Below are 26,628 nucleotides of genomic sequence, written 5' to 3' on the forward strand. Positions count from 1 at the left end.
TACTTGGGGTGTAACTTCATTCTGTGGTTCTTAGATGTTTTTGTTTAAAATGAACACATAGATTGTATCATGTTCCAGTTTGTTCAGATAAACACGTGATGTTGCAGGCGCTCACAACAAGAAAGAAACAAAAGTAGTTTTACCCAATCAAACTGCATTTCTGGCATCAAACAGTAAAAATGAAAGCCTGTAAATGAATCATTTAGATAAAATGCTTTCGAATAGCTACAGTACTGTGCAAAGGTCACAGGCCACCCCTCAGTTGTTTATATTTTGCCTCCAAGATGCCAGACTTTCTTGTATCATTTTGAAACAGAGAACTTTGAGGCTAGGTGGGTTTTTTTGTTGTTTTTTTTTGCTGAAAGCTTAACACCGACCTATGAACCATTCAAGCATAAAAAAGGAACCTAACCCAAGCGATGAAACAGTCTTGTGTCTTATACATACTTACACATAGCAGACAACTCAGCAAAGAACCAATTTTAAATGGTATCTTCAGGCACTTCATTATTAGCAGCCCAATACCGTTTCATTGCATTAAAGTTTAGTATTTTTCTCAACGGACTATTGCCTGAAAACTTGTGAAGTCTCTCAAATAAAGGACAAAGGAAAAAACCAGCAGGCCTAAAAACATATATAGCAGATTAACAGTTTAAAATAGTCTTTAAAAATGAAAAAAACAAAATCTAGCAAAGACCTGACACCTGAGAGATGCACCTGGCCCTGCAGTCTATTCATCATGTGAGTCATTAAGGGTCACAGCAGCAGCCAACGTGTCATGAAAAGAGGCAAAGACATTCACTTTGACACTTTAACCAGGGAGAAACAGATTAACAGATGATCAACAGTGTTGTTCCCTGTGTGGCTGATTTCTCAGAGAAACTCAGGTGGCTAGATAACTTGGAGAACGAGAAACAAGGGAAAGAAGTTAAACACAGATGAAGATAATTAGGACAATCACAAAGGAGGAAGTAAAACTAACACAGAGCATCAAAGAGAAGTATTTAAAATTGAAGACTAAAACAGACTCACTGAGATAGAACAGGAGGACAGTAAAACTGATACAGAAAGACAGAAGGAAGAACTGATAGGGGCTGCATATTCCACAGAAACGAAATCACGACTCAAATAAGTAATCCTTCAAAAAACTAGAATCAACCAAAAATCTCAATCCTAGCAATAATTTAAAATTAAAATGATTCCAACAGCAGTAAAATCAAACAGAAGTCAAAACGTAATGATAATAAACACATCTAAAGCTTCCATGAACATACCACAAAACCCCTCATGACATTGCAGTAACACATTACAAGTTGCTACTGTCTAAATGAGCTTTTACATTGCAGTCTTGTATGCTATCACCGCAGGTCTAAGCTGTTCTGTTTGCACACGATGGCTGACAGGATGCAGAGGGTAGCGTCTCGTCTTGTGAGAAATGTACTTCCACTCTGCTGTGGTTTTTACCCCATAAAAGGCGGCCAGAGTTACTTCTGTTTCATGTGTGAATTTAGTGGCTAGATTTAAAAGTTCTTTGCTCTGAGAAAAGAACTGCTGTATCATAACAGTACCCAAGCTGAATAACTGAGCAATAACTGAGGTTCAAACAATATGATAAATAATTCAAAGTTATGTATAGTAATAGGACGCTGCTACTTCTGTGTATCAACCTGAACTTATTGAATGAAAGCTCCATATTGACTTATGTAACCTTTCAGACATGCTATCTTTTTTCACACAGAGTATTACTTTGATGGTACTTTTAACATGTCAGATGGTTAGATTTCTCTAGAGTGAACAGCTGCTTAACAATTAACGATTTATTTATATTAGATAGGATATTTCTGTATATATATTTTCTGTAAGCTCGATTCCACCACCTGGCTGGGGCCTTTCTGTGGGAAGTTTGCAGGTTCTCCACGTGTTTGCGTGGGTTCTCGCCGGCTTCCTCCCACAGTCCAAAGACCTGCAGTTAGTGAGGTTAGGTTAATTGGTAATTCTAAAGTAGCAATAGGTGTGAATGTGCATCTCTCTATGTGTTAGTCCTGTTCAGGGTGTACCCTGCCTCTCGCTTTCTGGTAGCTGGGATAGGCTCGAGCCCCACCCTGTGACCCTGACAAGGACAAGCAGAAGAGGCTGGATGGATGGATATTTTCTGTATATTATTATTGCTAGCACATGCCCATACTACATTAGTGTTGGGCCTTTTTGCACTGATGAATAGGAGCGGTAGATGTTATTAATATGTTTTTAAAAAATTTCCCGTTGATGATATAAATTAGATGTGGATATAAAGTTTTTGTTGTAAAATGAAAATAGTACAATGCTTTAATAAGGTGTTAAAGGTGCATAAAGGCTAAAAACAAGTCATTTTCATCTGTTGTTAGGTGGCTGCAGGGCAATGAGATGACATCATAATACAGCATGCATAATTCAACTTACTGTCACGAAATAATAATAGTATAAAGCATAAATGCTTAATACTGATCATTTTACCTCATTGCTTAACCTGTAATTAATATTACAGGTTGAGCTATAAGGATCGAGGCTTGTTTTTAATCATCTTGGTTTGGCAGCTCCTTTGATCTCTGAAAGCTATTGATTCTATAAAAATTGCAGCATATAGCTAAAGTCACTTTTTTGTATGGTTTTCATATAAAATCATTGTTCACTAGCAAGAGGGAAGAATTGAGGCTTGATTAGCACTGTGTTGATGCTGCAAGGTGGCAGAGATCCTCAGTGGCCATTGTTGCAGAGCAAGACCAGAAAATTGCAACACACAGTCTGTCTCAAGAAGTTTCTTAACTGTGTTGAATCTGTTGACTTTGTGGATTTTGTGGAATCTACCAAGAGTTCAGCTTGATTTCAGAGAGAGAGACAAACATTCACTTTCATATCAACATCTCTACCTAGCTAGGAATTACTGCTTAAACCATGAGACTGTATTCTGGCATGCTCCACTTCAGAAGGACACTGCAATACAAACCAACAACAAAGCTGAATTTTATTTATGAATAGTTCATATGAGTGGCTGTCCAACAGTTTGAGCTAACCTGTGTTATAGATATCAGACTACCAGAGAAATCACACATGGACACAGCAAAGACTTAGTCAAGTTAATCTTGTCTCCCTATTCAGTTGTGGCTCTCTTCCCATTTTATTTTGTTGACTGTTCTTCTCTGTATCTTGTGCCTAGATTAGTTTTCTCCACATTCATTATGTTAGTTATTCCCAGCTGCGTTCCCAACTATTTGAGATCCACTTGTTATCCTATAGATCAGTCTTCCCTTTCCCCCTTTTTTTAAATCACTTGTCGTGTTCTCCCTCATGCTCTTTATAATGTGTCTTTTCTTTTTTTTTTAACAATGTATGTGCATGTTTTTCTTTTTCTGTTGCCCTTTAAGCATAATTTTAACCTAAACAGTTCCAGATAAACTTTGAATGACTACTATCTCCTTGCCGAAAGATATGAAAACAATATCATGGTGTGCAGAAAGCTTCTTGCTGGCGTCTTGTCAGAGTGGACACACAGTGGATACAGGATATGGACTCATGAAGCACATGGTGACAGTTACAGCTTTTTAATAAAGTAATGCAGCTAACATTTTAACAGCATGTAGGTGTTCCTCCAGTGAAACTCTTTTGGTGTACTGCCTACATGTTTATTGACATACCAGTTACCATCCTTTGGTTTCAAAAAGGTGTAACAGTCAACCTCAACATAATGATGAGTCATGAACCAAAACAGGTTTGTAGGACTGGATCACAAAAAAATTGCAAAGCATGTATCCTTGGCTGTTTAACAAAAAAAGAAACAAATTACAGTATTTTTACTCAAGCTACCCTACATCCATTTAGGCCTGTAAAACAAATAAATTCATACTACATTTACATTTTCGCTTTCACGGTTAAAGAACAAAACAAAAACAAAACAACCTGACAGTAGCCAATTAAGAATAATACATAAATTGTGTCCTAAAGCTAATGAATAAATATATTAAGAAAAACAATGTGAATGCTAATACTTAATATTTGCTTCCTTAGTCAGCTGTTTTACATTCATTTGGGAAATGTATTTGTATTCCTTGGCAAAAAGTATGCATGAGGATTCCACTCATGCGTCATCAAGTATGCAGCTAAAGCCAAGAAAACGTTAGCACTGTTTGGTTATGACAACTAGAAACTGGGAAATCTGCTAACGCTTACCTCTACTCGTCAATATTTAACAGATTTAATCTAGGTGTGTTAAATCTTTGCACAAACATAAAAAACTGTTTTGCACAATTGCTATGAATAGCACCTGTGACACTGCACAGATGTGTAAGGTGAACTGATAAACTGGGGTTTCATCAGCAACTACTGATGATGGCACATGATTATCTATAGCAAGTTTAGCTGGCCTTTCTGCTGGTTCTAGTTTCATACTTAATGGCAAAGAGAACTGAGTTATTATAATGTGTTCTTTTGCAAATTACTCAGGTGTCATATTACTTTGTCTTTTGCTGCAACTTTGCTCACTTTGTCACTTATGGCATTTTCACACCTATAGGTGTTTGACTCTGGTCTGCATCACTTTTTTTCACATTTGGTTTTTTTTCACACAGAAAAAATCTCTAAATGAACTCCAAGAGAAATATAATATTCTGCTTATCACCACTGGTGTAAAACACCCTTAAATGTGATTTCGATCAGCTAGCCAGCCCGTTAGTAATCTATGCATTCCTAACTCCACACCATCAAGCTAGCCAAAACTTTGTTCCCATTTCTTTAATGTGTGCCAGCACTGAAGATGATTTGTCCTATAATGTAGCTATTTACACTGATGCAGCCTGGAAGCTGACTGATCATTCTCCTGGCTGTTAGCTAACGTGGGGCTAAAAAGAGGTGCAGTCACTGCTGAGGAGTTTGAAACTGAATTAATGTGAGTACTAGTCCCTACTGCCATTGGAGCAGTAGCTGCAGGGTAAAAATGGACATCAACAGCTACTGTGGTGAGGCCCACAGAGACGTTGTGAGACAGCAACAGTGGAGGGTTGCCATGTGAGATGCTGAGACTGTGGTGGATAGGTGCAACGCATGGCTCAGCACTCTGCAGTGTTAAAGAAGAGTGCACGCTTTCCTCCCGCCTGGATGGTGGTGATGGGGAAGGAGAACGGGAGATTAAGGGTGAGGGAGGAGGCAACGTGTCCTGGCATGGGCTTTGGTTGTCTCCTCTGTTACTGGTCCAATCCTCAGTACAATGCACCTGAATGCTGGGCTGGGACAAACTGCACCCTTTCTCCTCCTCCAGAGAAGGATCAATCTGAAAGTAGAGGATTTGTTAATAATAACATAAGAGAAAAATGTTTAAAATGCATTGAAATCATTACACTGTTGCCACATTGTTATCTTTAAAGACAACTCTGATGATTGAGCATTTTATTACTATAAGGCTGTTGGTTTAGTGCTTGCATGTGCCAGTTTAAATTAAATGGAGACATCAGCACTGTTATCAGTGCAGTACTTTTTTTTATTATCTTAATGGTTTGTTCTTTTTATTAAACTGTGCAAACTGTGACCGTTTGTACACTTGTATAGGGTTTTAGCTCCCCCTATAGGTTATATACTATGCCACAGTTGTTAGTTAAATGAACAAAGCTGGATATGCTGTTTTCATAACTAAATATAATAATTTCTAATATTTATCATTAACAGTGTGACCCATCTAACCATACTCTTCCAGTTATCCAGGCTGGATGGAGTAGGTGGAGATTAGTTTCAGGGGTGATTTGTGACAGAAGGATCGCAGCAAGAGGCAGCAATCAGGTTTTTATCTTCTATGTAAAGCATATGTGCTATTTAAATAAAATTATCATTGCCAAGAGGGAACGCACTGACAAAAAGACAAGAGGCAGAGCGAGAGGTGGTAGATGTGAAGATGCTCAAATTTTGACTGAGAGTGACCAGGACAAAATTAGAAATGAGTATATTGGAGGGACAGCTCAGGTTGACCAGTTTGGAGACAAAGTTAGAGAGGGTAGGGTGAGATAGTTTGGATATGTGCAGAGGAGGGATAGTCAATATAGTAAGCAAAATATGTTAGTATTTTATGTTAATATGGAGCTGCCAGGCAGGAAGAAAAAGGGGAAGACCCTAGAGAAAATTCATGGAGGTAGTGAAAGAGGACATAAAGAGGGTTGGAGGATGTAAGGGATGGGCTGAGATAGAGGCAGATGATCTGCTGTGTTGACAGCCTAAGAAGTCCAAAGAAGAAGAAGAATCATCAGTGGTTGTTCTGGACCCTATCCCAGCTGTAACAGGGTGAGAGGTGGGGCACACCTTGGATAGGTCACTAGTCTATCAGAAGGCTATCACGCATGTCTGTGGACTGTGGAAGGAAGCCGGAGAACATGCACACTCCAAGATCCACACAGAAAGGCTGTTGCTGTGGCTCGGTGGATTCAGTCCCAGGACCTTCTTGCTGTGGGACAATGGTGCTGACCACCATACTATTGTGTTGCCTCAATAAATTTGTAACTTTCTTAACTTTCCCTTAAACACGGATAAAAATGTCTGGACACATTTTTTATGGTAAAGTGTTTCTGTGTTACCAGACCTTGGTGTCAAGAATAGGCTCAGGGTACGTCTCTACAGTGACTGAGTGGTTGTCCAGAGAGCGCTGGGTATCCTCTTGTAGTTCATCAAACGTGGGCTCCATCTGCACCATAACCAGGCTGGGCCCTGGGGGTCTGGCTCGGGTTTCTGATGTGTTGGGGCTCTGTTCAATCACTGCAACACAGTCATCATCTTCAAACGCTCTGCATAAGACATACAACACTTGGTATTAGAATGCAGAAAGATGGGTTGTGAAGGCTAATTTATTTTTCTATTCTGAGAAGTAGAGTACCTGTTTTCATACGTACGTCCTGCAGCTCGACGTTCAGCATGTCGTATGGGAACACCTAAATTCCTCTGAGCTGTCAAAGACATGTAATGTGGTTTTGACGTAATAATAAAAAGTAACATTTGGGTTAAAATGCTCTACATATGTGCTTTCTGGTAGAGTGACACAAGTGGATCAATTACCTGTTTAAAATAAAGCTAATTTAGCTTACCTTGGCAAAAAGATATAAGAGGTAACCAGACTGTGTTCAGTGTTAAAAATTCATCTGAAAGCACATGTAGAGCTCAGTTATTATTATGTTATATCATTTTTGTTTGAGCCAAGTATATATGGAAAACCTGCAGTTCTTTAAATGGCCACTTGAGGGTGGCTCTTTAAGCGAGTTAATTCGTAAACAAGTCAATGTTAAAATGCCCAATGTATTGAAAGTCAAAATACAAATGTTCACTTCCTGGTTTTAGTCTCTATGGTTTAATTATAGTTTAATTTTACTAGCCAAACCTAGCACTCTAATACACAGTTAATTACAACTTGTTACACTAGCACCTCACTTGCTAGCCAGTGCAGTGTTGGTTAATAACTTTCTATCAATTCCATCAAGATCCATCCTCTTTCACTTATCCAATTCAGGGTCGAGGGTGGGCTGGAGTCTATCCCAGCTACCACAGGGTGAGAGGTGGGGTACTCCCTGGACAGATCACCAGACTGTCGCAGCCTCACCACCCCAATCATTTCGATTTTGCCAAAATATGGTCATGATTTTAGGAAAACCAAGACACTAGCATTTCATGCAGGGCGGATTGCTGACCTGCTCGGCTTGTTGGTGCGGGTTCATTCTTTTGTACCACAGAATAGAAGGTAACAGTGATAAAGATGAAAGCCAAAGATACACCCACTCCCACCACAATGGGGATGTCATGTTTTTCCAGCACAGGCAGCCATGATGGTGATTGCTGCTTCACTCTGAAATGGAGAAGATAGTGACTTATTGATGTTTTATTACTTTTGTTCCCTAAATGTAATAAACTCAGGTGAAATATTAATCAATCTATCATCTTTTTATTTTGCCTACCTGGGATCATTGCTAGTCATGGGTGACTGGGAAGTGTTCCTTTTCAACCAGTCTGTGAGCTCTGGCTGAACTGGATGACTTTCATGAGTAGTATTCAGCCAATGTGACCTGTTGACCTGTTGGACTACCTCAGGGTCTAACAATGAAGGATGGAGGGCCTGATCGGAAGGGTGGATAGTGGAGAATGGAAGCTGTGAATTTTGTGTTGGGGATGATTCAGGTTGGGTTTGAGAAAGTTTGGATCTGGATGAAGGTGTTGTTGTTGAAAGATGAATTTCGGATATTGGAGGCTTGGGGATTAAAGAAGATGGAAGTTCTGTTGAAGGCAGATTATACTGAATTGTAGAAAGCTCAAGATGAAAGTTTGGTAGAAAACTTAAGGTAGAGGAATGTTGAGGATCAGTTTGAGTTGTTTGTGAGAGGGTTGGTGAAGGTTGCAAAGGCTGAAATGATGATGTTTTGTAGGCGACTGTCAGGGTGACTGAATCGGAGTGTCTCATCTTAGCGTGGGTAACAGGATTTGGTGTTGGAGTTGTCATGAAGGGGTCCGATTTTAGAAAGCCCAAAGGTCCAGTAGCGCGTAGCTGAGATGGTTGCTGAGTTACTGATGTCTCTGCAATTTGATTAACTTGAGGCACAGAATGGTCCTGAGAACTGGGCACTATAAACAACTTGTTACTGGCTGAATGCTGAAATTTTGATGGCATTTGTCTCAAATGGGATCGACTTTCACTGAATGGATGCTGAAGAGTTTCGACCAACACTCCACTGGTTGCTTCAGGTGCCAGGCTCTGTGTTGCAGCTGGTTCACTGTGTGAAATAAAATGTGGTTTAATGGTCATTGGTACTTGGGTGTGTAGAGCTTCTGATTGGAGGTTCAGATGGAGAGGAGGCTTGATCTGACTGAGTAACGACTGGGTGGAATTGGTTGTTGGCTGTTTCAAATGGTGATGTAAAACATGGGCAAGTGTCCTCAATGGCATATTTAGGTCAGCCCCGGCTTTTCTTAAAAATGTTGGAAATGTAGTTGCGCTGTCTGGGCTGGTACCTGTAAATATTTAAAAAAGAGTTTATGCTTTATTTTGTTTCATATATCCTAAACAATTTTATGTTGTGTGTTATTATTATGTGTCATTCAAAGGAAAAAAAATCTGATTTCATCTGAAGGGATCCAGCCATACATTTTGTAAGCAGTTCGATTAGTAACGTACGCACCAGAATAATGCCTCTGCCCTTAAATGTACAGCTATTACACTGAAATGAAACCATAATTGTTGCTTTACATTTATATTTGCTAATATTTCTTGTAACTGATCATAAAGTAGCAGTAACATAGACACAAAAATATGATTTATTATTTTTTTAAACAAAATATTTCCATGTCAATTTTGAAATCTGAGCAGAAAAAACTCCTGCAGCTCTTATAGCAGGATTATTTGGCGTTTTTTTTTTTTTTTTTAAGCTTTTGGATGTCCTGACACATCTTTTTTTGTCTTGTGGCAATGGTAACAGACACAAAATTGAAATGATACCTTTATCCTGGAAAGTTTGTGAGAACTTCTGGTTACCCAACTTCTAACTCTACCATCGCCTGACTCCGGTACACCATACCCTACAGCAATTAAACTGGAAAAGCCACTGAAGCGGCTCAGACCAGGCCTGAATAATAGATATTACAAAAATATATATATTGCACGTTTGCTTCTTCCTCTGATGTTAGACTAAAGGCAGACAATTGTTTTGTATGACTCTTTAAGTCCCAGCTTTAAGTCACACAGATCTTGACTCTTTGGCAACCACAGGTTGCTAGGGAAAATTCAGTATTCCTTGACCAGTTGGTAAGTGGTTGCACCAAAAAACCTCCTTGTGATCACTTTGGTCGCTAGCAGATTGCTGCTTTCACCCATAGTTTTTTGAAAAGCTTTGGGGTCAAAGCTGTGCCTTACAGCTCCAACCAGCCCGTTTCAAAAGAGGATACTTTTATTTTCAATTCAATTCAGTTCAGTTCAATTCAGTTTTATTTGCATAGCACCAAAACACAACTACAGTCGCCTCAAGGCGCTCTATATTGTGAGGTAGATCCTACAATAATATATACAGAGAAAAATCCAACAATCATATGACCCCCTATGAGCAAGCACTTTGGCGACAGTGGGAAGGAAAAACTCCCTTATAACAGGAAGTAACCTCCATTTGTGTCACACTGTTTCAGTACTGCTTGGTGAGTAGTTGGTGAGTGTTGGTGTCTCTCATGCAAACTGCAGCTGACCACAGCAATCTGCTTGCAACCAAAGTAATTGCAACAAGGTTTTCATTGAGGATCTGAATCCCTCTTTGTGACCAATTTTACCTAGCAACTGCCAGCAACCACTAAAAACTTCCAAAAACCACTCACCAGCTGATTTGGGAATACACATTTTTCCTTAGTGACCTGTGGTTGCCAGGGGGAGTCACTGACTGGTCTCTAGGCCTGTATGACTGAGACCTTACTACTGCTTTCAGTCATATTCATTTTACCTTATAACCTTATAGCACCTTGTTTTAGCCTGTTAACTTGCAACTATATATTTTTTATGCTGAATGACCTACACAACACATGACTGAAGCTAAGTTTTTTTTAAATACATACATGTTGTCTCGTTATGCTTTTCCTGTACATGTGGATAACGTGTTGTTTTAAAGCGCTGCTCAGCTACTGAGTCGCTCCACTTGGAAGCTGGACGTTGTTCATTATCGCTGGTGCTCTAAAAAATATTCAAAACACTGATTATTTTCAGAGGAGACACATTTGACAGAGTCAAAAATGAATAAGTCAGTAGACCAAATAATAAACAGGGGTAGACAATGCATGACCATCACATGATCTGTGCGGGGAAAAAAATGCACTTAGAGAATTTGCAGCTTCTACACTGGAACTGCTTATGAAAATAAAACCAAGGTTTAGCAAAATGATTTGAGAACAAAACACACAAGCCATAGCAAAGACTTCCACATCCTCAATACTCACAGCAGACAACACCAGTCTTGTCTGTTTGCCTCTGTCAGGAGGTCGATCTTCAGCATAAGACAAAGGATGACATGAAAGAGAATCAACGAGAAAAAGAAACTTGGGTATATGGGGTCAAAGAAGTATTTTGTTGTATAAGTATGCATTGTGTGATTGCAGAACTTCATATAAGCACTCACTCTAAATGACCAGAAGACAGTTGCGAATTCCCCTGAGAGAAGTATCTGAGTGACCCACATTTATTATGCTGATCCAAACATACACTGATAGTCATGAAAATCATCTCAATGTCCTGAAAAAGCTAGTCTGACCCCTCACAAAGCCTTGATCTCAACATATTGGATTCTGTCTCTTCAATTAAATCACCAAATTGTTCATACATTTAACATCCTCATTTTTGTTCATAGAGCTTTACCATTGCATACCAAATGCAGGTATGATTTTAGTAATATTGCCACTGAGAAGAAATAACATGAGGTGGTCAATCAACACACCTGTGATGATGAGGATCATCCGTTTCTGATGTCGTCCTGCTCGGTTCTCAGCAGTGCAGTAATACTCTCCTGCATCAGAGTACTGCACACTGGAAATATGCAAGGACCCATCTTCTGCAGGCCAGAAGATGTAACATTATAAAACACAAAGAGCTGAGATCTCACATCCCGTTTAGAAATACGAAAAAAAATTTCATGTATACTTCCATCTCTGCAGAGAATACTTATTTTAAATGCTGAAAACAACTCCAAATGATGGACCTGGTGATTAAAATAAATGCTGTGAAAGTTCAAGCTGCAGCAACACTTGTGGTATATAGAACAACTCTACTGCTTGACTGGATCTGTGGCCTTAATCAGGGTCATCAAGCAATAAAGTTGTTCTATGTGTTACATTAACTTCTTCAGATTTTATTCTTTTCTACATACCTATGAAGTAGGGGATGTTGTGCCTGAAACCATTACTCTGTTTTCATAATGAAAAGTAATGCAGAATGACTCCATACAAACTAGACTCACCATCTATGTGTCTGCCTTCGGTGGTACTGATAGGGGACTGTGGCTCTGTTCTCCCCCTCGTCCAGGTGTATGTGATAGGGAGAATCCCCACTGCTCTGCAGGGCAGGACCACTAAAGTCCCAATCGTGTAGGTCACCTGATCTTTAAAGACCACTATTAAAGGGCTCACTGGCCCAAGCAGAGGGGAAAATTGAAAAGACAATATCAAAAAAGTCACATAAAGCTCATAGATCATAGAAGTGCCTTAAAGAAATAACACATACAAAAACTGTTCCCCTATAAAGATTGTAGTAACTATGATTTTATGAAACTACCAATGTGTGCAGATGGCAAATAAAATGACAATTTCATTTAAATGGTCTGTTACTTTGATCACATTTGCAAGACTGGATTTCAAGGTGATCTCCAAGTCCTTTAATTTCAAATTTGTAAGACGTTTGTACTACACAAGAAGAATTTCTCAGTTTCTTTCCTGCGTATAATTCAGTTCTTTTAGAAGGACCCTGGATCAAAGGCTTGGGTGCGAGCATGTACTTTTCTATAATAGCAACAGGTTTTTTCTTTTCTTTTCTTTAATGCATTTCAGCTTAATACCTATTAGATAAATATTCATGATTTTTCATTTTTGCAGCCTAGTTTTCCTGCACTCTCGAAACAACACAGTACAGCTGACATGTTAAAATGAATGATCACACACACTTGTTGATCTGCCAATGAGGACCACACCCATGCTTTGATAATATTATGTACACTATATGAAGATACCTTATAGGGAAATTACAATTCACTGCTAATTAAAAGCAATGTTAAATAGTGGCATAAAGCAGAGGGACAACAATCCCTTTGCCTTCCAGGCTAGGGTTTGCTTTATTTAGTACACTTATCAGTGGGTCAGACCAAACTCATATCTAAATCCTCACCTTCATTATGACCTAAAAGGCTTGCATTAACAAGAACATACCTGTCGTCATACCTTGTATTGAACCAACCACAACATCTTGTATAAATGCTTAGTAAGTATCAGGCACATGCTCCTGACTTGACTTTGACTCACCTATTGATTTGAGGGTTAAATACATTGCAAAACAGTAAGGTTTAATATTTACCAGCAACTCTCAGGAGTGCTGTGCCATGGCTTTGTCCCAGTGTGTTGGATGCCTCGCACGCATACACCCCCTCATCGTAGCTCCGGACTGACTGGATGTAGAGAGTGGCATTTCTCTGTCTGAATAGGAAACATGAAAGCTGCCATATATTATGAACTGCTTGTGTACGAAATTTTCAAAAAGTCAGAACACTGTAACTTACCCCAATGCAATTTTGCCTCCTGTCTGCTTGGTGTGGCCTCTTTTCATCCAGCTGATGGATGGTAAAGGGTGGCCAGACACCTGACATTCCAGCACCACCTGAGCACCCAAAGGCACCGTCAACACCTGGGGCCATAGCTTGACGGATGGAGGGGCTGCCAGTAAGGGAAAGCACTGTCAGGGATATTACTTTACAACTATATATATATATGTATATATACATTTCCAGTGAGATAGTAGGGAGGTCTGCCAGATGTCATACCCAAAACAGTGAGTGTTGCTCGTCTTGAGGTAAGAAATCTTTGAAGATGGGTGTTTGAGGCCCTGCAGAAGTAGCTGCCACTATCGTGCTCCTGCACACTACAGAGAAAATTATGAAAAGGGTCAGCAGAGCTTTTAAAAACAAAAATCAGCTGCCTGGAGCTGTATTTACAGGCACAACTTTATAACTCTATGACTTCATGTTAAGCGCTAAACATACCGTAAACAATGCAAATTAACTAAAGTAAAACATTTACAAGTTTTGGCCCAACTAGTTTTAATTTATACACAATTCTTGGTTATATTTAATTTATCTAGTCATATAGTAATGAGGCACGAACAATAAAGACCTGTGGATGAAGAGGTCTCCACTGGGCAGCATTGTTACATTTTCAGTGGGAGTGAGAAGCCGGTTGTTTTTAAACCAGGACACCTGCGCTGCTGGTCTGCTGTGCGGAGGCCTACAGGTTACCGTAACATTTTTGCCGCTCTTCACCGTTAGATTTGTGGGCTGCTGCACAAAACTCCAGTCCATTTCTGTAAACACAAAATGTAAATCACTAATAAGTTTGGACATCTGCTCTTATTGGATTTTGCTGATTTTTACAGCATGGAATCTGCTGAAGCAGAAACCTAAACGGTTTTAACAAGGCAATTCACTTGCTTGAGTTAAACAGTTCAGAGTTTACAATACCAGCTGGAAGTAGGAAGGCTGGCTGCGACCTGATTGTCTCTTTCTGGTTTGATGCTTCACAGTGATACGAGCCCTCATGCTCCTTGCTCATATTTCTGGAGAAGACAAACACAAAAAATATTTTAAATGTAATTTTAACATTTAGGGATTCTTTTTGATTTTGTTTGCTTTTTTTTTCTTCTTAGACTCATGTGCAGCCAATTTAGAATCACTAATTAATATTTGAACTGTGGGAGGAAGCCAGAGTTCCTGGAGGGAACCCCCCAGTGGCAGATTCAAACACAACTGTGAGGCAACCCTGCAGGGAATACAGAATATTTACAGAAATGTCTTCTTTCTCTAAAACACCCAATCTTTATCCTTCCTCTTTATCCTTCCTTCTTTTATGCATCAGTAAGAACCAGGAACTATTATATTTGTACCAGAAGAAAAAAGACAAAATCTTTGACTGTATTATCAACTGTCAACCACAGTTGGAGTTAAACAATAAAGAATTAATATTCCTGTTCTGCCATGCAGTGTTGGACCTGAATGTGAGCAGCTGTCCATTGTTTTGGAGGCTGAACGAGCCGGAGCAGTTCATCAGGAGGCACCCGTCTTTGAACCAGTGCACCATGGGAACAGGGAAGCCGAGAACACTGCAGTGCATGGAGACTTCAGTTCCTATAGCAACAGTGATGTTGTCAGGGCCCTGGATGAACTGCAGCCTCCGAGGGACCCCTGCAAGGCGGACAGTCACAGTAAGATACTAACCCTCTGCAAACACACACAAGGATGATAAATTTGTTTAGTTTTTGTTTGTTTTTTTTAATTAAAGCAGCATTTTTGTTAAAACCAGACAGCTCAGGATTTATATTTAATAAACTCTCCTGGATCAGCTGCAATTTGAAAATTTGTCAATGCGAATTAAAGAAAAAGCCTCACCCTGCACAGTAAGTCTGGCTTGTTTGCTCTTCTTGCTGATGTTCAGTGAAGGATTGTGTGTGACACAAACGTAAACCCCTTCATCTTCTAATGTTACGTTGAAAAGATGAAGAGTGCCTGACGTTTTCTTCTGGTGGCCACCTCCATATTCACCCTGAGCAGGATGACACATACAGTATGGAAAATATGTCCAATATTGAAGTTAAAAGAAACAACGTGTATTTTTCTGTTTTATTTTTGCCCTGAGTAAAATAAAAAGTGGTTTTTCTCATGAGGCTCTCAGAGTCTTGAGGTTTGTGAGTTCTTTGAATCAATTTCTATTTGTAAGGTTGCCCAGCATTTAAGTCAGCACTGTGTTCTGTGTACAAGCTCTCCAGACAGAATATTTTGCACCTACAAAAAATTGCTAGAGCAGCTTCAGTAAATGCTGTTTAAAAAAAAAAAAAGAAAAAGAAAAATCTGGGTAATCAAACTCCTAATCAATTAGTTTTTTATATAATGAAGACGCCCAAGAGGGAAACTACAGCCTGATCTGATTATAGTAGTTTCCAGCGGTGCAGGTGGATGCCTTACACATGAAATTTATGTCGAACCATCAAGTTGAGGCTCAAACCATGACTTTAAAATTCACAAAAAACTGTTAAAAGCATGAATTTGAGAATGAAATTGGCCTTTCTTTAGCTTGGATTTCTCTAAACTGCAGAAGAGATGCAAAGTGTAAAAACTGTTCTCCATGCTATGCCTGATTTTTGTCTTGGAGTCTAATGGAGACTGTTACTACATAAATATCTACCAGATATATTTACTGCATTTTACTCTGCAAGAAAGTCTTTGATGCCCTTCTAAGATCTGAAGTTGTTTTTTACCTGAATCTGTCTACCTCTTGTGACCACCTTTCCATCTTTGAGCCATGTGATGCTTGCTGGAGGTGAACTCTCCCCTGATACACACCGGAGGAAAACTCCCTCTCCTTCTCTGACTGTCTGGTCCTGCGGACTGAAGAAAACGTCCTCCAAACCTGGAACACACACAGTGTATCCATTCAGTATGGTTTGAATGTTATTCAATATTTTATCCAGCACTAGTGGAAGTATTCAAAATATTTACTTAAGTAAAAGTATTGATATTATGGATATAGTCAGGTGAATGTTAAAACTAAAACTTAACTTAAACTAAAATAAAACTTAAACTAAAACTGTTCAGCCTTACACCTTACACTGTATTATCAGTTTGATATAAATGATGTGTTCATGTTGTTTTGCAGGGGACACCAACTAATGGTAATTTCTTACTTGAATAGTAATAAATTGATCATTTGCTGACATATTTCTTCAATCAGCAAATACAGATGATAAAATCTGAGCAACTTATCAATTTTACCCACAACTGACAGTATCACTGTTGCTGAACCAGAGTTTAAAGCTTTAGTTTATTAGCAATTTCAATATTTGAACAGGATGGTAAAGGCATCTTCTTTAAGAAACCGGAACTATTATTATTATTATTAGTAGTAGTAGTAGTAGTAGTAGTTTTATTATTAGTATATACATTTAAGAGTATATTCTCATGAGAGAATATATCCGTTGTATAATTGTTTCCTTTTTTGTTTAAAAGTTTAAAAGTCATTATAAATGTAGTGTAATAAAACATACAAATAATCCTCTAGAAGAAGCATAAGTGTAAAGTGCCATATCAGGCTACAGCACAAGTACATCTAAGCTTTACTTAAGCACAGTGCTACCACATTTCAACATTTTAATTGAAAATTTTTGTTATTTTTTTAATTTATTGACATTCTTATTGACCAACAACGCTTCTTTTGACTTTATCTTGTGGCCAAACTCAACAAACACAAAAGAGTAGATGGACTCACCAAGTTGGGATGAGACTGCCAAGCCAGACAGGATGAGTAAGCAAAGATGGGAAGTCATCTGTGGGAGCAAACAGATGGAGACACACACTTGCATCCTACTGCCGAGCTCCATGGGAGCCACGAGGAGACCAGCCTGCAGCTTCATCCATGGTGTCAGCTGGAAGAGTGTGTACACATAAAGGAGCTCTTATTTCTCTTTACTTACTATCATTGATGGAGACTGCACATATACTGGCAGCACTGCAGTGTGTGGTCTTCATTTGGCAACGGACACGCTAAAAAGGATCTTCAAAGCATCTCTGCAGCAGAGGCGATGCATGCTGTGTATCGCGAACTGCAAAGGGTTAAGTTTAAGGAGGAGACAGAAGCAAAACGTGACTATAAACGGTTATGTTGTTCTGAAGGGGTTTTATCAGCTCTGTAGTGCTGTTGTTAAAGCCACATGCAGACACACAAGAAAGCAATTAAATAGGTTTTTATAACACAAAGTTATCAACCATTAAAAAATTTGGGGGGATGAGGGATGAGGTTCAGTTTGGATAAATATACTGACACAAAACTGGGTAAATCTACTCAGTTATATTAACGTGGTCGGTATAACTTTTATTTTAATGTTGTGCTTTTGATTTAGTATTAAAATAATGACCCATTGTTAGACACAATGGGTTAGCTCATACCCAAGACATCACTTACCATTAACAGGCAGTAGCACATAGCATCATATACTTCCAACTTTTAAATAACCAGGATATTTATTCATATTTTAAGGCAGTAATTCTCAGATTTTAAGTGTTCAATCTGATGTAAAAATATATGAAAGTGTTCCAGAGATTCTCCACAGTGATATGACTTTTATTTTCATACACTACACACTACAAAGAGTGAACCTGGTGTTGCAGAGAACCATTTCTCATCAGTTTCCAGTAAATATATTCAGCAGATTAATTTAAAATCCCTCCCTCTCTCCCTCTCTTTCTGTTAACAGCCTCCCCTCCCTTTCCCCCTCTGCTTCATTCCTATTTTGGTTGTGAGTCTGTGGTGCCGCAGTGAGCTCAGCTTTGTCCTCTTTAGTCCCTTGAATGGGCCCAGCCACTTTATAGAGCTCGCACCGTGGCCCTCCACTCAATGAAAGTGACATGAAAAGAGGCTGCGGAGCTTTGTACTGTAAAGATCAGTTATTGGTCCCTGCGAGGACAGCTACCCGTCTGATCGTATAGGCTTTCATGATCCTCAGTATGGCCATGTAAGGGCTCACCCTTTATTATTTGAATGTGATGATGAAGTTCCACAAGTGAACAGTTATAGTATATAGTTAAAGCCAGACAGTGACAAAGTCAAAAAGCTAATAATGGATACATTTATTAGTCTTTTTGGGATGATTTTTTAAGACAACCTCTGTATATAAAAAGTAGACTGCTCATGAATATATAAAAAAAAAATCAGAAAATACATTTAAAAAAAATACAAATGATTAAGCAGAGCTTGATGTCTGGTCTACTGCCATTAAATTATTGCAGAAGAGTGAACCATAAGAAAACCAAACGGCGAACAAGCATCAGGAAGCAACTAACTTTGATATTTAAAAAAGTGAAATAAAAATCAAAACAATTCTATGATAATATTGACAGTGCCCGATTTTGCAAATTTGTCAAGAACACAACGCAATGAAAAAGTAGCAGATGAGACATTGGAGAGAGTTCACAGAAAATCGTATTCTAGGATTTTTCCTAGAATCACCAAGAAAGAAGACTCAGCAACAATGTTTCTTTCCACAAATCCTGATCTAGCTGCACAAAAAAATAGTTCTAAGCAGATGGATTGGTGTAAGTATTTCAGAAACTGTTGAACTCCCACACAACCATCTCTAGGGTTTACAGAGAAAAAAGAGAAAATATCCAGTGAGCAACAGTTGCTTGGGTGAAAATGCCTTTTTGATGCTAGAAGTTGGAGGAGAATGGCCAGACTGCTTGAAGCTGATAGTAAGACAATAGTGACTCAAATAACCACTTACTGTAAAATGACAGGATGCAGAAGAGCATCTCTGAACGCACAACACAGGAAAACGCACAACAGGAAAATGAAGGTACAATTTATTCGAGCTATCCAAATTTGGACAATAGAAGATTATCCTGACCTGATGAATCTCATTTTCTTCTGTGACATTTGGATGGTAGGGACAGAATTTGGGATAAAGAATATGAAAGCCTTCAAAGGAGTTAGCAAAGAAAAGCGTCTGGACTTCTTAAGGTTGCTTGAAGACGTTTCACCTCTCATCCGAGAAGCTTCTTCAGTTCTAAGGTCAAATGGCCGAGAGTCCCAGTCCCAGTCCCAATATGAAAGCCTTGTATCAACAGTTCAGGCTGGTGGTGTAATGGCGCAGGGGATATTTCCTGGCGCACAAACTGAGCATCGTTCAAACACCACAGCCTGTCTGAGTATTGTTGCTGACCATGTCTGAAAGCAGCTATGTTTTGATGGCTGCTTTCAGCAGGACAACACACCACGTCGCAAAACTCAAATCATTTCAAACTGCTTTCTTGAACATGAAATTGACTCACTGTACTCAAATGGCCTGCACAGTAATTGTATCTGAAACCTACAGCGCACCCTTGGAATGAATCAATCTAGATCAGCATCTTTGAGGAATGTTTCCAAACCCCTCATTGAATCTGTGCAACAAAGAGTTAAGGCTGCTCTAAAGCCAAAAGGGGTGTGACCCAGTATAAGCAAAATGTACCTAATAAAGTGATCAGTGAGCTTATTTTTACGAACTGATCCACCAACCGCAAAAAAAAAAAAAAAAAAAAGGGAAACTAGCAATTGCAGCTCAGCTTTGTGCCACAGACTTACTTCCCAGTTTCTTAGAAAGAAAACTGAAACTAAGTGAAACTGCTCACTCCTAAGTAACCAGGCAAGTGCTTTCTGGTTCCATTACGCTCTACAGTTGATATCTCCATACTGGACAATTTAAACCAAAGGCGGCTTGAATGGACAAACAGAACTACATGCCAAAAAAGAAAAAAACTATCAGTAAATGTAATTTTATAATTATCACCACAGTTGCTTCTAAAGAACAAAAGAACTCACCAGTGATGATGTGCTTAAAGCAATGACAAAACAGACATTAGTACATTAGCCATCACTGCTGGTGAGTTCAGCAGGACTACGGGCTGCTTATACTCACATAATGCTAAGAGCCCGGGGGTGTGTATTTGTTTGACTCACAAGGCTCACAATAGATCATTTACACTGTTTAGCATGTCATTAAGATGTTTCTAGCCCACACACTCACTTCTAAGCTTCCTTTCTACAGACAACATTTGGCACAAACACTGAATTTCTGTCACCACCACTGAGCGACACCAGAGTGAGATTTTTGGCCCCGCACTGTGTGGCACTACATAGAAACATTAATGATCCAGGCGATGATGTAGCAGTCGAAAAATGCTAAGTTCACGGTTGGTAAAAAAAAGATGTTCTAGCTCAGGTTTGTATGAGGAGCTGTGACTGTAGTATGTTTTTAAATGGACATAAGTTAAATCACATGATCAGCTTCCAAGATGATTGTCAGACACTGATAAAAATTCATTTTTGATCATCTTTTAACAGTAATTCACATTTTTTGAGACATACAAGCAATACACAGACAGCTTTGCATTGTTTATGAAAAGCAACAATTATATATCACATGTAATAAATACAGTAGATTTAATATGATACCATCAGTTAATTCACTGTTCCTACTTTTTGTATTGTTATGATTCAATTTATTTTATTACCTGCTGCCTACATCTCATCTTTTTCTTAAAAGATTCTATTAAAATGTATCCACCACAGGGTTAATGAAAGCTCATATAGAGAACTGATACTTACTCTACAACAATTTTCTCTGCGCTGGTGCCCATTAATTTGCTCTCAGTCAGTTTCTGTGTGCCTCTGCTCTTTTCTCTCCTGATGCATTTGCTGAGCTTCAAGCTGGGAGTGAACGGCAAGCAACAGCTCACATATTCTGGACACCCTCCACACTTAACACTCCCACTTAACACACACAATCTGACACACACACACAAATACTCTGTGTTCTAATTCAAAGCCATCAGCTATAATGAGGCAAAAACCCCAGTTATTTAAATTATTAGTAGGTAAATGATCATAAAATGACACTAGTATAAGGAACAATGTCAAGCAAAATATCCACACATTATAAAAAAATAGGAGCTGTGGTATTAAAACAGATGGATAAATTTAAAGACTTTGTATTAGTAGAGCACAAATGAAAGTTTTTCCACTATAATATGCTGTATAGGTAAATGCTGTCAATTCCCAAATAAGCTTAAGTACTCTATATCTCTGTTCTTCCATTTCTTCTTTCAGTTGCTCCCTTTAAGAATCACTACATTGGATTATCTGCCTCCATCTCACCCTGTCACTTGCATCCTCTTTACTCACACCAACCCTCTGCATGTTCTCCTTCTCTCCATCCATTAATTTTTCTTCCTGCCTGGTAGCTCCATAATTCAACATAATTTGTCCAATATATCTACTATTCCTCCTCCTCTAAACTATTTCAACCTTGCTTCTCCAACTTTGTCTTCAAAAAACTTCAAAGAGAATAGAAGTGATAAAACATCAGTGGCACGTATAAACGTTTGACTTCTTATAGCAGTGTCTGTATAATACAGTGACTGATTCTAATGAATGAACACTTTGCTTCACATGTAGCTACCATCCACACCAAATACCAGGAGGGATGCAGAAAGAGGTCAATGATTCACTAAAGCTACTTCAGTGGGACTCCACAGTAGCTAATCTCCTCCTTAGATTAACTAGGGACCTTTCACTTGTTTTGTAAATGTGTAAATCACTAAACATTCAAATAATAGTTATTTTATGTGGTACTTCTCAGATACCTGCTGAAATTAGCTTGTTGACGTCACAGCAACACTTAATAAAGAGCACTATTTAGCTTGTTTAACATGCAAGAGGTGGTTGAACTGCTCCCTCTTAAATGTAGGTTAATGGGAATGATAATGACTGTTGCAACAGAATGCAATCAACCTATGCAGAGGATATGAGTACTTAGGAAAGAATTCTCTTTGATTTTAGTCAACCATATATTATATGCAAAAAATGGCTTTAAAATGATTAGTTCTGCCATTTGGTGAGACATGCTCAGATTGTTTGATGGACTCCAGATTTAAAGACCAAATTTTGGAGCTGGAAGGAATTGAGTCTTAACTATGTGTGTAATCCCTTGAGTTTGCCTAATGTTTTTAGTGGTATATGTTAGGAACTGCATTCTCATCACCCTTAGCTTTAAATTTGGTGTTAATTAACATGCTAACAGGCCAAACTAGGGTGGTGAACAGCTAAATCTCAAACTTAAAAGGATAAGTAGCCTGAAAGGCATACTTATGTCTTAAGAGTCGCTAACATAGCTTTAGACTATTAATGTTGCCTAATCCACAAAGTGACCAATATTTTATATTAAAAAAGGAGAGAACAACATAGAAACTGTCCATATGGTGGCTTCTGTCTCATTTATTCACAAGGACATGTCTACAGCCAAATACTGGGTCCAGATGAAGTCCTTGCAAATGTAAATTGGCAGTCCATTCAGCATAATCAAATGGAAATGAAAGTACAAATGCACCGATTTATAATCTATGCAGGAGGGGTCATTTTAATTAAGCAGACAAAGCAGACGTAGCGGGTGAAATGTAACACTGTTGGATTCAGGACAACATCAAACACATAAATCCACCAAAGAGTCTCATAGTCCCAGTTTTCCCACTGTGGTAGAACTGTGTTTAATGTAGATTCTAAAAGACACTGACTTTGCTCAACACTGAGCAAAAATGTTGATAACAGTTGAAGTGATGTCATATTGATACATGAGCTATTGACTTAAGTATTGTATATATTGTATTTCCTTAGGACTGAAGGATGATGGATTTCTTCTTTCCAAACTGCATGTCTGCACAAATGAGATATAGAATTTGTATTGTATGCATATTAATTCTAATATTATTATTTTTTATATATTTTTTACATTTAGTACAACTATAGAACATCACATTACATTTCACAAGACATATTACCTGCATAATAAACCATATTGTTTCAGTGCATAAGTTACTGTTTTGCAAAACACAAAAGGGCACAATAGCACACACAAATGACAGTTAGATTTGCAAGAAAATAAATACCACTCATTGCAGGGGATTGTATCTAGTCTAAAATGTTATCCAAACAAATTTCCACATCATTCTTAAGTAATTTTCTGTTTCTAAACACAATAAATATACCAATAAATAAATACAACCTGTGCAGTACCCTTTATCTGCTTCTATATAAAAATACAGAAGGATGAAATATGACCTTAAAATTAAAATCTATCTTTAGATTTATCTAAAGCCAAAAGGGGTGTGACCCAGTAGATAGATCTAAAATTAGATCTATCTAAATTTATCTTACTCTTTCTATGCTGCTTTAACTGTGTTACCATAGTGTCCCTTTTTTCGTCATTTGACTTTTGTTTTGGTCGTTAAAGCCTGAGCTGAGTAAATCTGCAGATGTGTGTAGGTTGTTGAATAAGATGGTCATTTGTCCATTCATCTTAGTACAATGCATTCATATATATCCTCAATGGCTACCTTTATTTCATTTATGTCTAATTTTAGATCTGAAAGCCAAGTTCTCAAAGAATATTTTTATGCAAAAATATCTCACAGAAGATGGTGTCTTTTATTATCAAACATTTTGACCGTGATCCAGAGTTTCATTAGAGTGAAAAACAGAGGAAATTAAACCACACAGAGCTACAAGATGAATTCCATGTTTATTTTTACCTGATGTTTCACATCAGAATTAATTAGACAACATGAAGGGAAAAACATTTACTGAAGAGGTAAAAGTCAATCTGATTTTTGATCCTGAACTTTAATGTAGGACTTATTATATATATAATATAACTATTTTGCTTATCATAAGGTGTCATATCTGTGTGAAAGTTTAATAAGTTTGTTGGGTTGTTGGACAAAGTCATGACAGCAGTGCCAGAAACATAACAGGTGAGAGGAGGAGGAAAACCGGAGTGATGAAGATGTGATCCGCTGCATCGTGGAGCTCGTTTAAACACAGGGCCTGCTCCAGCATTTGGTGGGTCTCAGCACTTATCCCTAAAGGACACAGTACAGAGTTTTTTTTGTTGGGATAGAGACGACTAAGTGCTACAACAAAGTCTGCTCTGAAAACCAGAATTGGAGAGCTCACCGTGTTGGGACCACTCCTTCCAGGCATGCAGATATTCAGGGTCATGTTCCCCACCAGTAGCTATATTCAAGTTTGATAAAAGTATCTGTTAAGACTTTGTATTTATGAAACTCTATCCACTTGTAACAAGAAAGCTCTGTTTTTACCTTTGGAGTGCTCAATCAGAAGATGTTTCAAATCCCTGAGAGCCCTGGTGAGGTTCTCCAGTTGGTGCTGCAGGTGGAGGTTTTCTTCTTTCAGAGTGTGGATGGTGTCCTGGAGCTCGTAAGCTGAGCCGCAGTGTGAAAACAGAGAAATCATCCAAAGCACTGCGGTGACATGCATAATGGAGAACATTGTGGCAAATAATAAATGTGCTGCTGCTGGTCACAGTCCTGCTGAATCTCTCTTCAGCTGCAGAGTGCTTTAAAGTCAGGTGGAAGTGTTAATGTTATTGAGGAGCTGACCTGTTTCTGTGTCAGAATTGATTCACTGATGGGTAGTTAAATGCTCTTGGCCCGCTTACCCACTCAAATGGATCAATTGTTCTGTTTTGGATCTTCGAGCCCAAATTACAGACACAGATAGAGCTGGTTTGGAGTTAATAAACCTTCATCCTAAAACAAACAAACAAAAAAAAGATGAAAAGCACCTGTGAATCTGAGCAGTGCACTGAAGAAAATGAAGTCAGTAAGTAGTTATCTCCTTAATCCTACTAATAGTCAGACAAATCTCTGTCTATATGACAGTTCATCCCATCCACTTTAAACTTGGCAAGTGTATTCTTGGGGTCTTTTAAATGTGTTTTCCTTTATTTGGCTATCTTTGTGAGATTTGTGGATTCTCATTAACTATAATTGTAACTTTTACAGCTAAGTGCCCAACCCTTTATCTTACCCCAACATAAACTTAATTTTAACTTTAACTGATTTTAACTGTCCCTTCCCCCCAAAAAGACAATTCTTTCACAATTCTTTATTACTTTGCTTGCCTAAAACTAAACTGGTTCTCAAATGAGTATTTATTTATGTATTTGTTGCTTTTGGTTTCCTGCAAATAAATAAAATACTTTCATCACTTACTTATGCTATTTGGGTAAGCTGCACTGAGCTGTGGCCACAAGGTGGTTGATGCCTGTCTTGGGGGTAACCCCCAAACCAGATGGTGAACACCAGAGGTAAAGGGAACCATCAGGCTGAAGAAGGAGTCCTATCGGGCTTGGTTAGCCTGCAGAACTTCGGAGGCAGCTGATATATACCAACAGGCCAAGCGGAACACTGCCCAGGCAGTGGCAATAAGTTGGACGCATTCCTGGTGGGTGTTGGACTCTGCCAGGGCTGCCCTTTGTCACTGATTGTGTTCATAATTTTTATGGACAGAATTTCTAGATGTAGCCAAGTGCCGGAAGGCTTCCACTTGGGTGGTCTCAGAATCTCATCTCTGCTGATGTGGTTCTGTTGGCTTCATCAGGTTGTGGCCTCCAGCTTGCACTGGAGCGGTTCACAGCTGAGCGTGAAGCTGCAGGAATGAGAATCAGAACCTCTGAGTCTGATGCCATGGTCCTCAGCTGGAAAAAGGTCGAGTACCTACTCCAGGTTAGAGACAAGTTATTGCCCCAAATGGAGGAGTTTAAGTATCTCAGGGTTTTGTTCACAAGTGAGGGGAGAGTGGAGTGTGAAATTAACTGACGGCTTGTGCTGCGGCTGCAATGATGCAGACGCTGTACCAGCCCATCATGGAAAAGAGAGGGCTGAGCGTAAAAGTGAAGCTCTCGATTTACCATTTGATGGTAAATCAAATGGTAAATCAAGCTTTGTGTAGTGACTGAAAGAACGAGATCGCAGATACAAGCAGCAAAATGAGCTTTCTCGTGCCACTGATGGGTGGCTGGACTCTCTCCTTTAGAGATAAGGTGAGTTTGGCCAGCCAGAAGGGGCTCAGAGTAGAGCCACTATTCCTCCGCATCGAAAGGAGCCAGTTGAGGTGTTTCGGGCATCTGACTAGGATGCCTCTTGGACACCTCTTAGTTGATGTGTTCGTAGCATGTCCCACCGGGATAGGCCCAGGGCACACAGACTATATCTCTTGGCTGGCCTGGGAACACCATGGTGTTCCCCTGGAAAAGCTGGAGGAGATGGGTGGTGCATCCTCTGGCTGCTGCCCAGTGGAAGAAAATGGATAGGCTGTCATAAAATGGATGGATGGATGGATAATTCTTGAGAAAGCTGCAACCCAAAATCTGCCAGCTGTGACTGCCCTGTGAGGCGACACCCTGACACGGTCGACACTTAGAGCTGTTCTGTTTTCAAAACTCTGCTTTATGACTGCCTGTGTGTGATGCAT

General features: G+C 39.0%; 2 protein-coding genes across 2 annotated transcripts; both read right to left on the reverse strand.

The window, feature by feature from the left end:
• Positions 1-3,596: 3,596 nt before the first annotated feature.
• Positions 3,597-13,978, reverse strand: LOC134638970 (mucin-2). Its single transcript, XM_063489950.1, has 13 exons — positions 13,891-13,978; positions 13,542-13,639; positions 13,281-13,434; positions 13,079-13,197; positions 11,973-12,140; positions 11,454-11,567; positions 10,960-11,006; positions 10,582-10,696; positions 7,953-9,000; positions 7,689-7,843; positions 6,884-6,953; positions 6,593-6,794; positions 3,597-5,299 (listed from the first exon to the last, which is right to left on the reverse strand). Exons 1-13 carry the CDS (start codon positions 13,920-13,922, stop codon positions 4,808-4,810), a joined length of 2,814 nt encoding a protein of 937 aa, XP_063346020.1. The 5' UTR covers positions 13,923-13,978; the 3' UTR covers positions 3,597-4,807.
• A 719-nt stretch (positions 13,979-14,697) lies between these two features.
• On the reverse strand, positions 14,698-21,145 carry LOC134638345 (cell adhesion molecule DSCAML1-like). Its single transcript, XM_063488855.1, has 5 exons — positions 20,905-21,145; positions 17,032-17,188; positions 16,025-16,176; positions 15,159-15,312; positions 14,698-14,954 (listed from the first exon to the last, which is right to left on the reverse strand). The coding sequence occupies exons 2-5, from the start codon at positions 17,174-17,176 to the stop codon at positions 14,698-14,700; spliced, it is 708 nt and encodes a 235-aa protein (XP_063344925.1). The 5' UTR covers positions 17,177-17,188; positions 20,905-21,145.
• Positions 21,146-26,628: the final 5,483 nt, after the last annotated feature.

This window comes from Pelmatolapia mariae, linkage group LG12, assembly GCF_036321145.2.
Source record: "Pelmatolapia mariae isolate MD_Pm_ZW linkage group LG12, Pm_UMD_F_2, whole genome shotgun sequence".
Taxonomy (NCBI): domain Eukaryota; kingdom Metazoa; phylum Chordata; class Actinopteri; order Cichliformes; family Cichlidae; genus Pelmatolapia; species Pelmatolapia mariae.

Coding starts and splice junctions, on each gene's coding strand:
- LOC134638345 (XM_063488855.1), bottom strand. CDS start 17,176: ATGAAGCTGCAGGCTGGTCTCCTCGTGGCTCCCATGGAGCTCGGCAGT. Junction 16,177..17,031: donor GGCAGTCTCATCCCAACTTG/GTGAGTCCATCT, acceptor TGTGTGTTCCAG/GTTTGGAGGACGTTTTCTTC. Junction 14,955..15,158: donor AGCCAGACTTACTGTGCAGG/GTGAGGCTTTTT, acceptor TCCGCCTTGCAG/GGGTCCCTCGGAGGCTGCAG.
- LOC134638970 (XM_063489950.1), bottom strand. CDS start 13,922: ATGCTGCCCAGTGGAGACCTCTTCATCCACAG. Junction 13,640..13,890: donor GGAGACCTCTTCATCCACAG/GTCTTTATTGTT, acceptor TTTTCTCTGTAG/TGTGCAGGAGCACGATAGTG. Junction 6,795..6,883: donor GGACGTACGTATGAAAACAG/GTACTCTACTTC, acceptor TGTCTTATGCAG/AGCGTTTGAAGATGATGACT.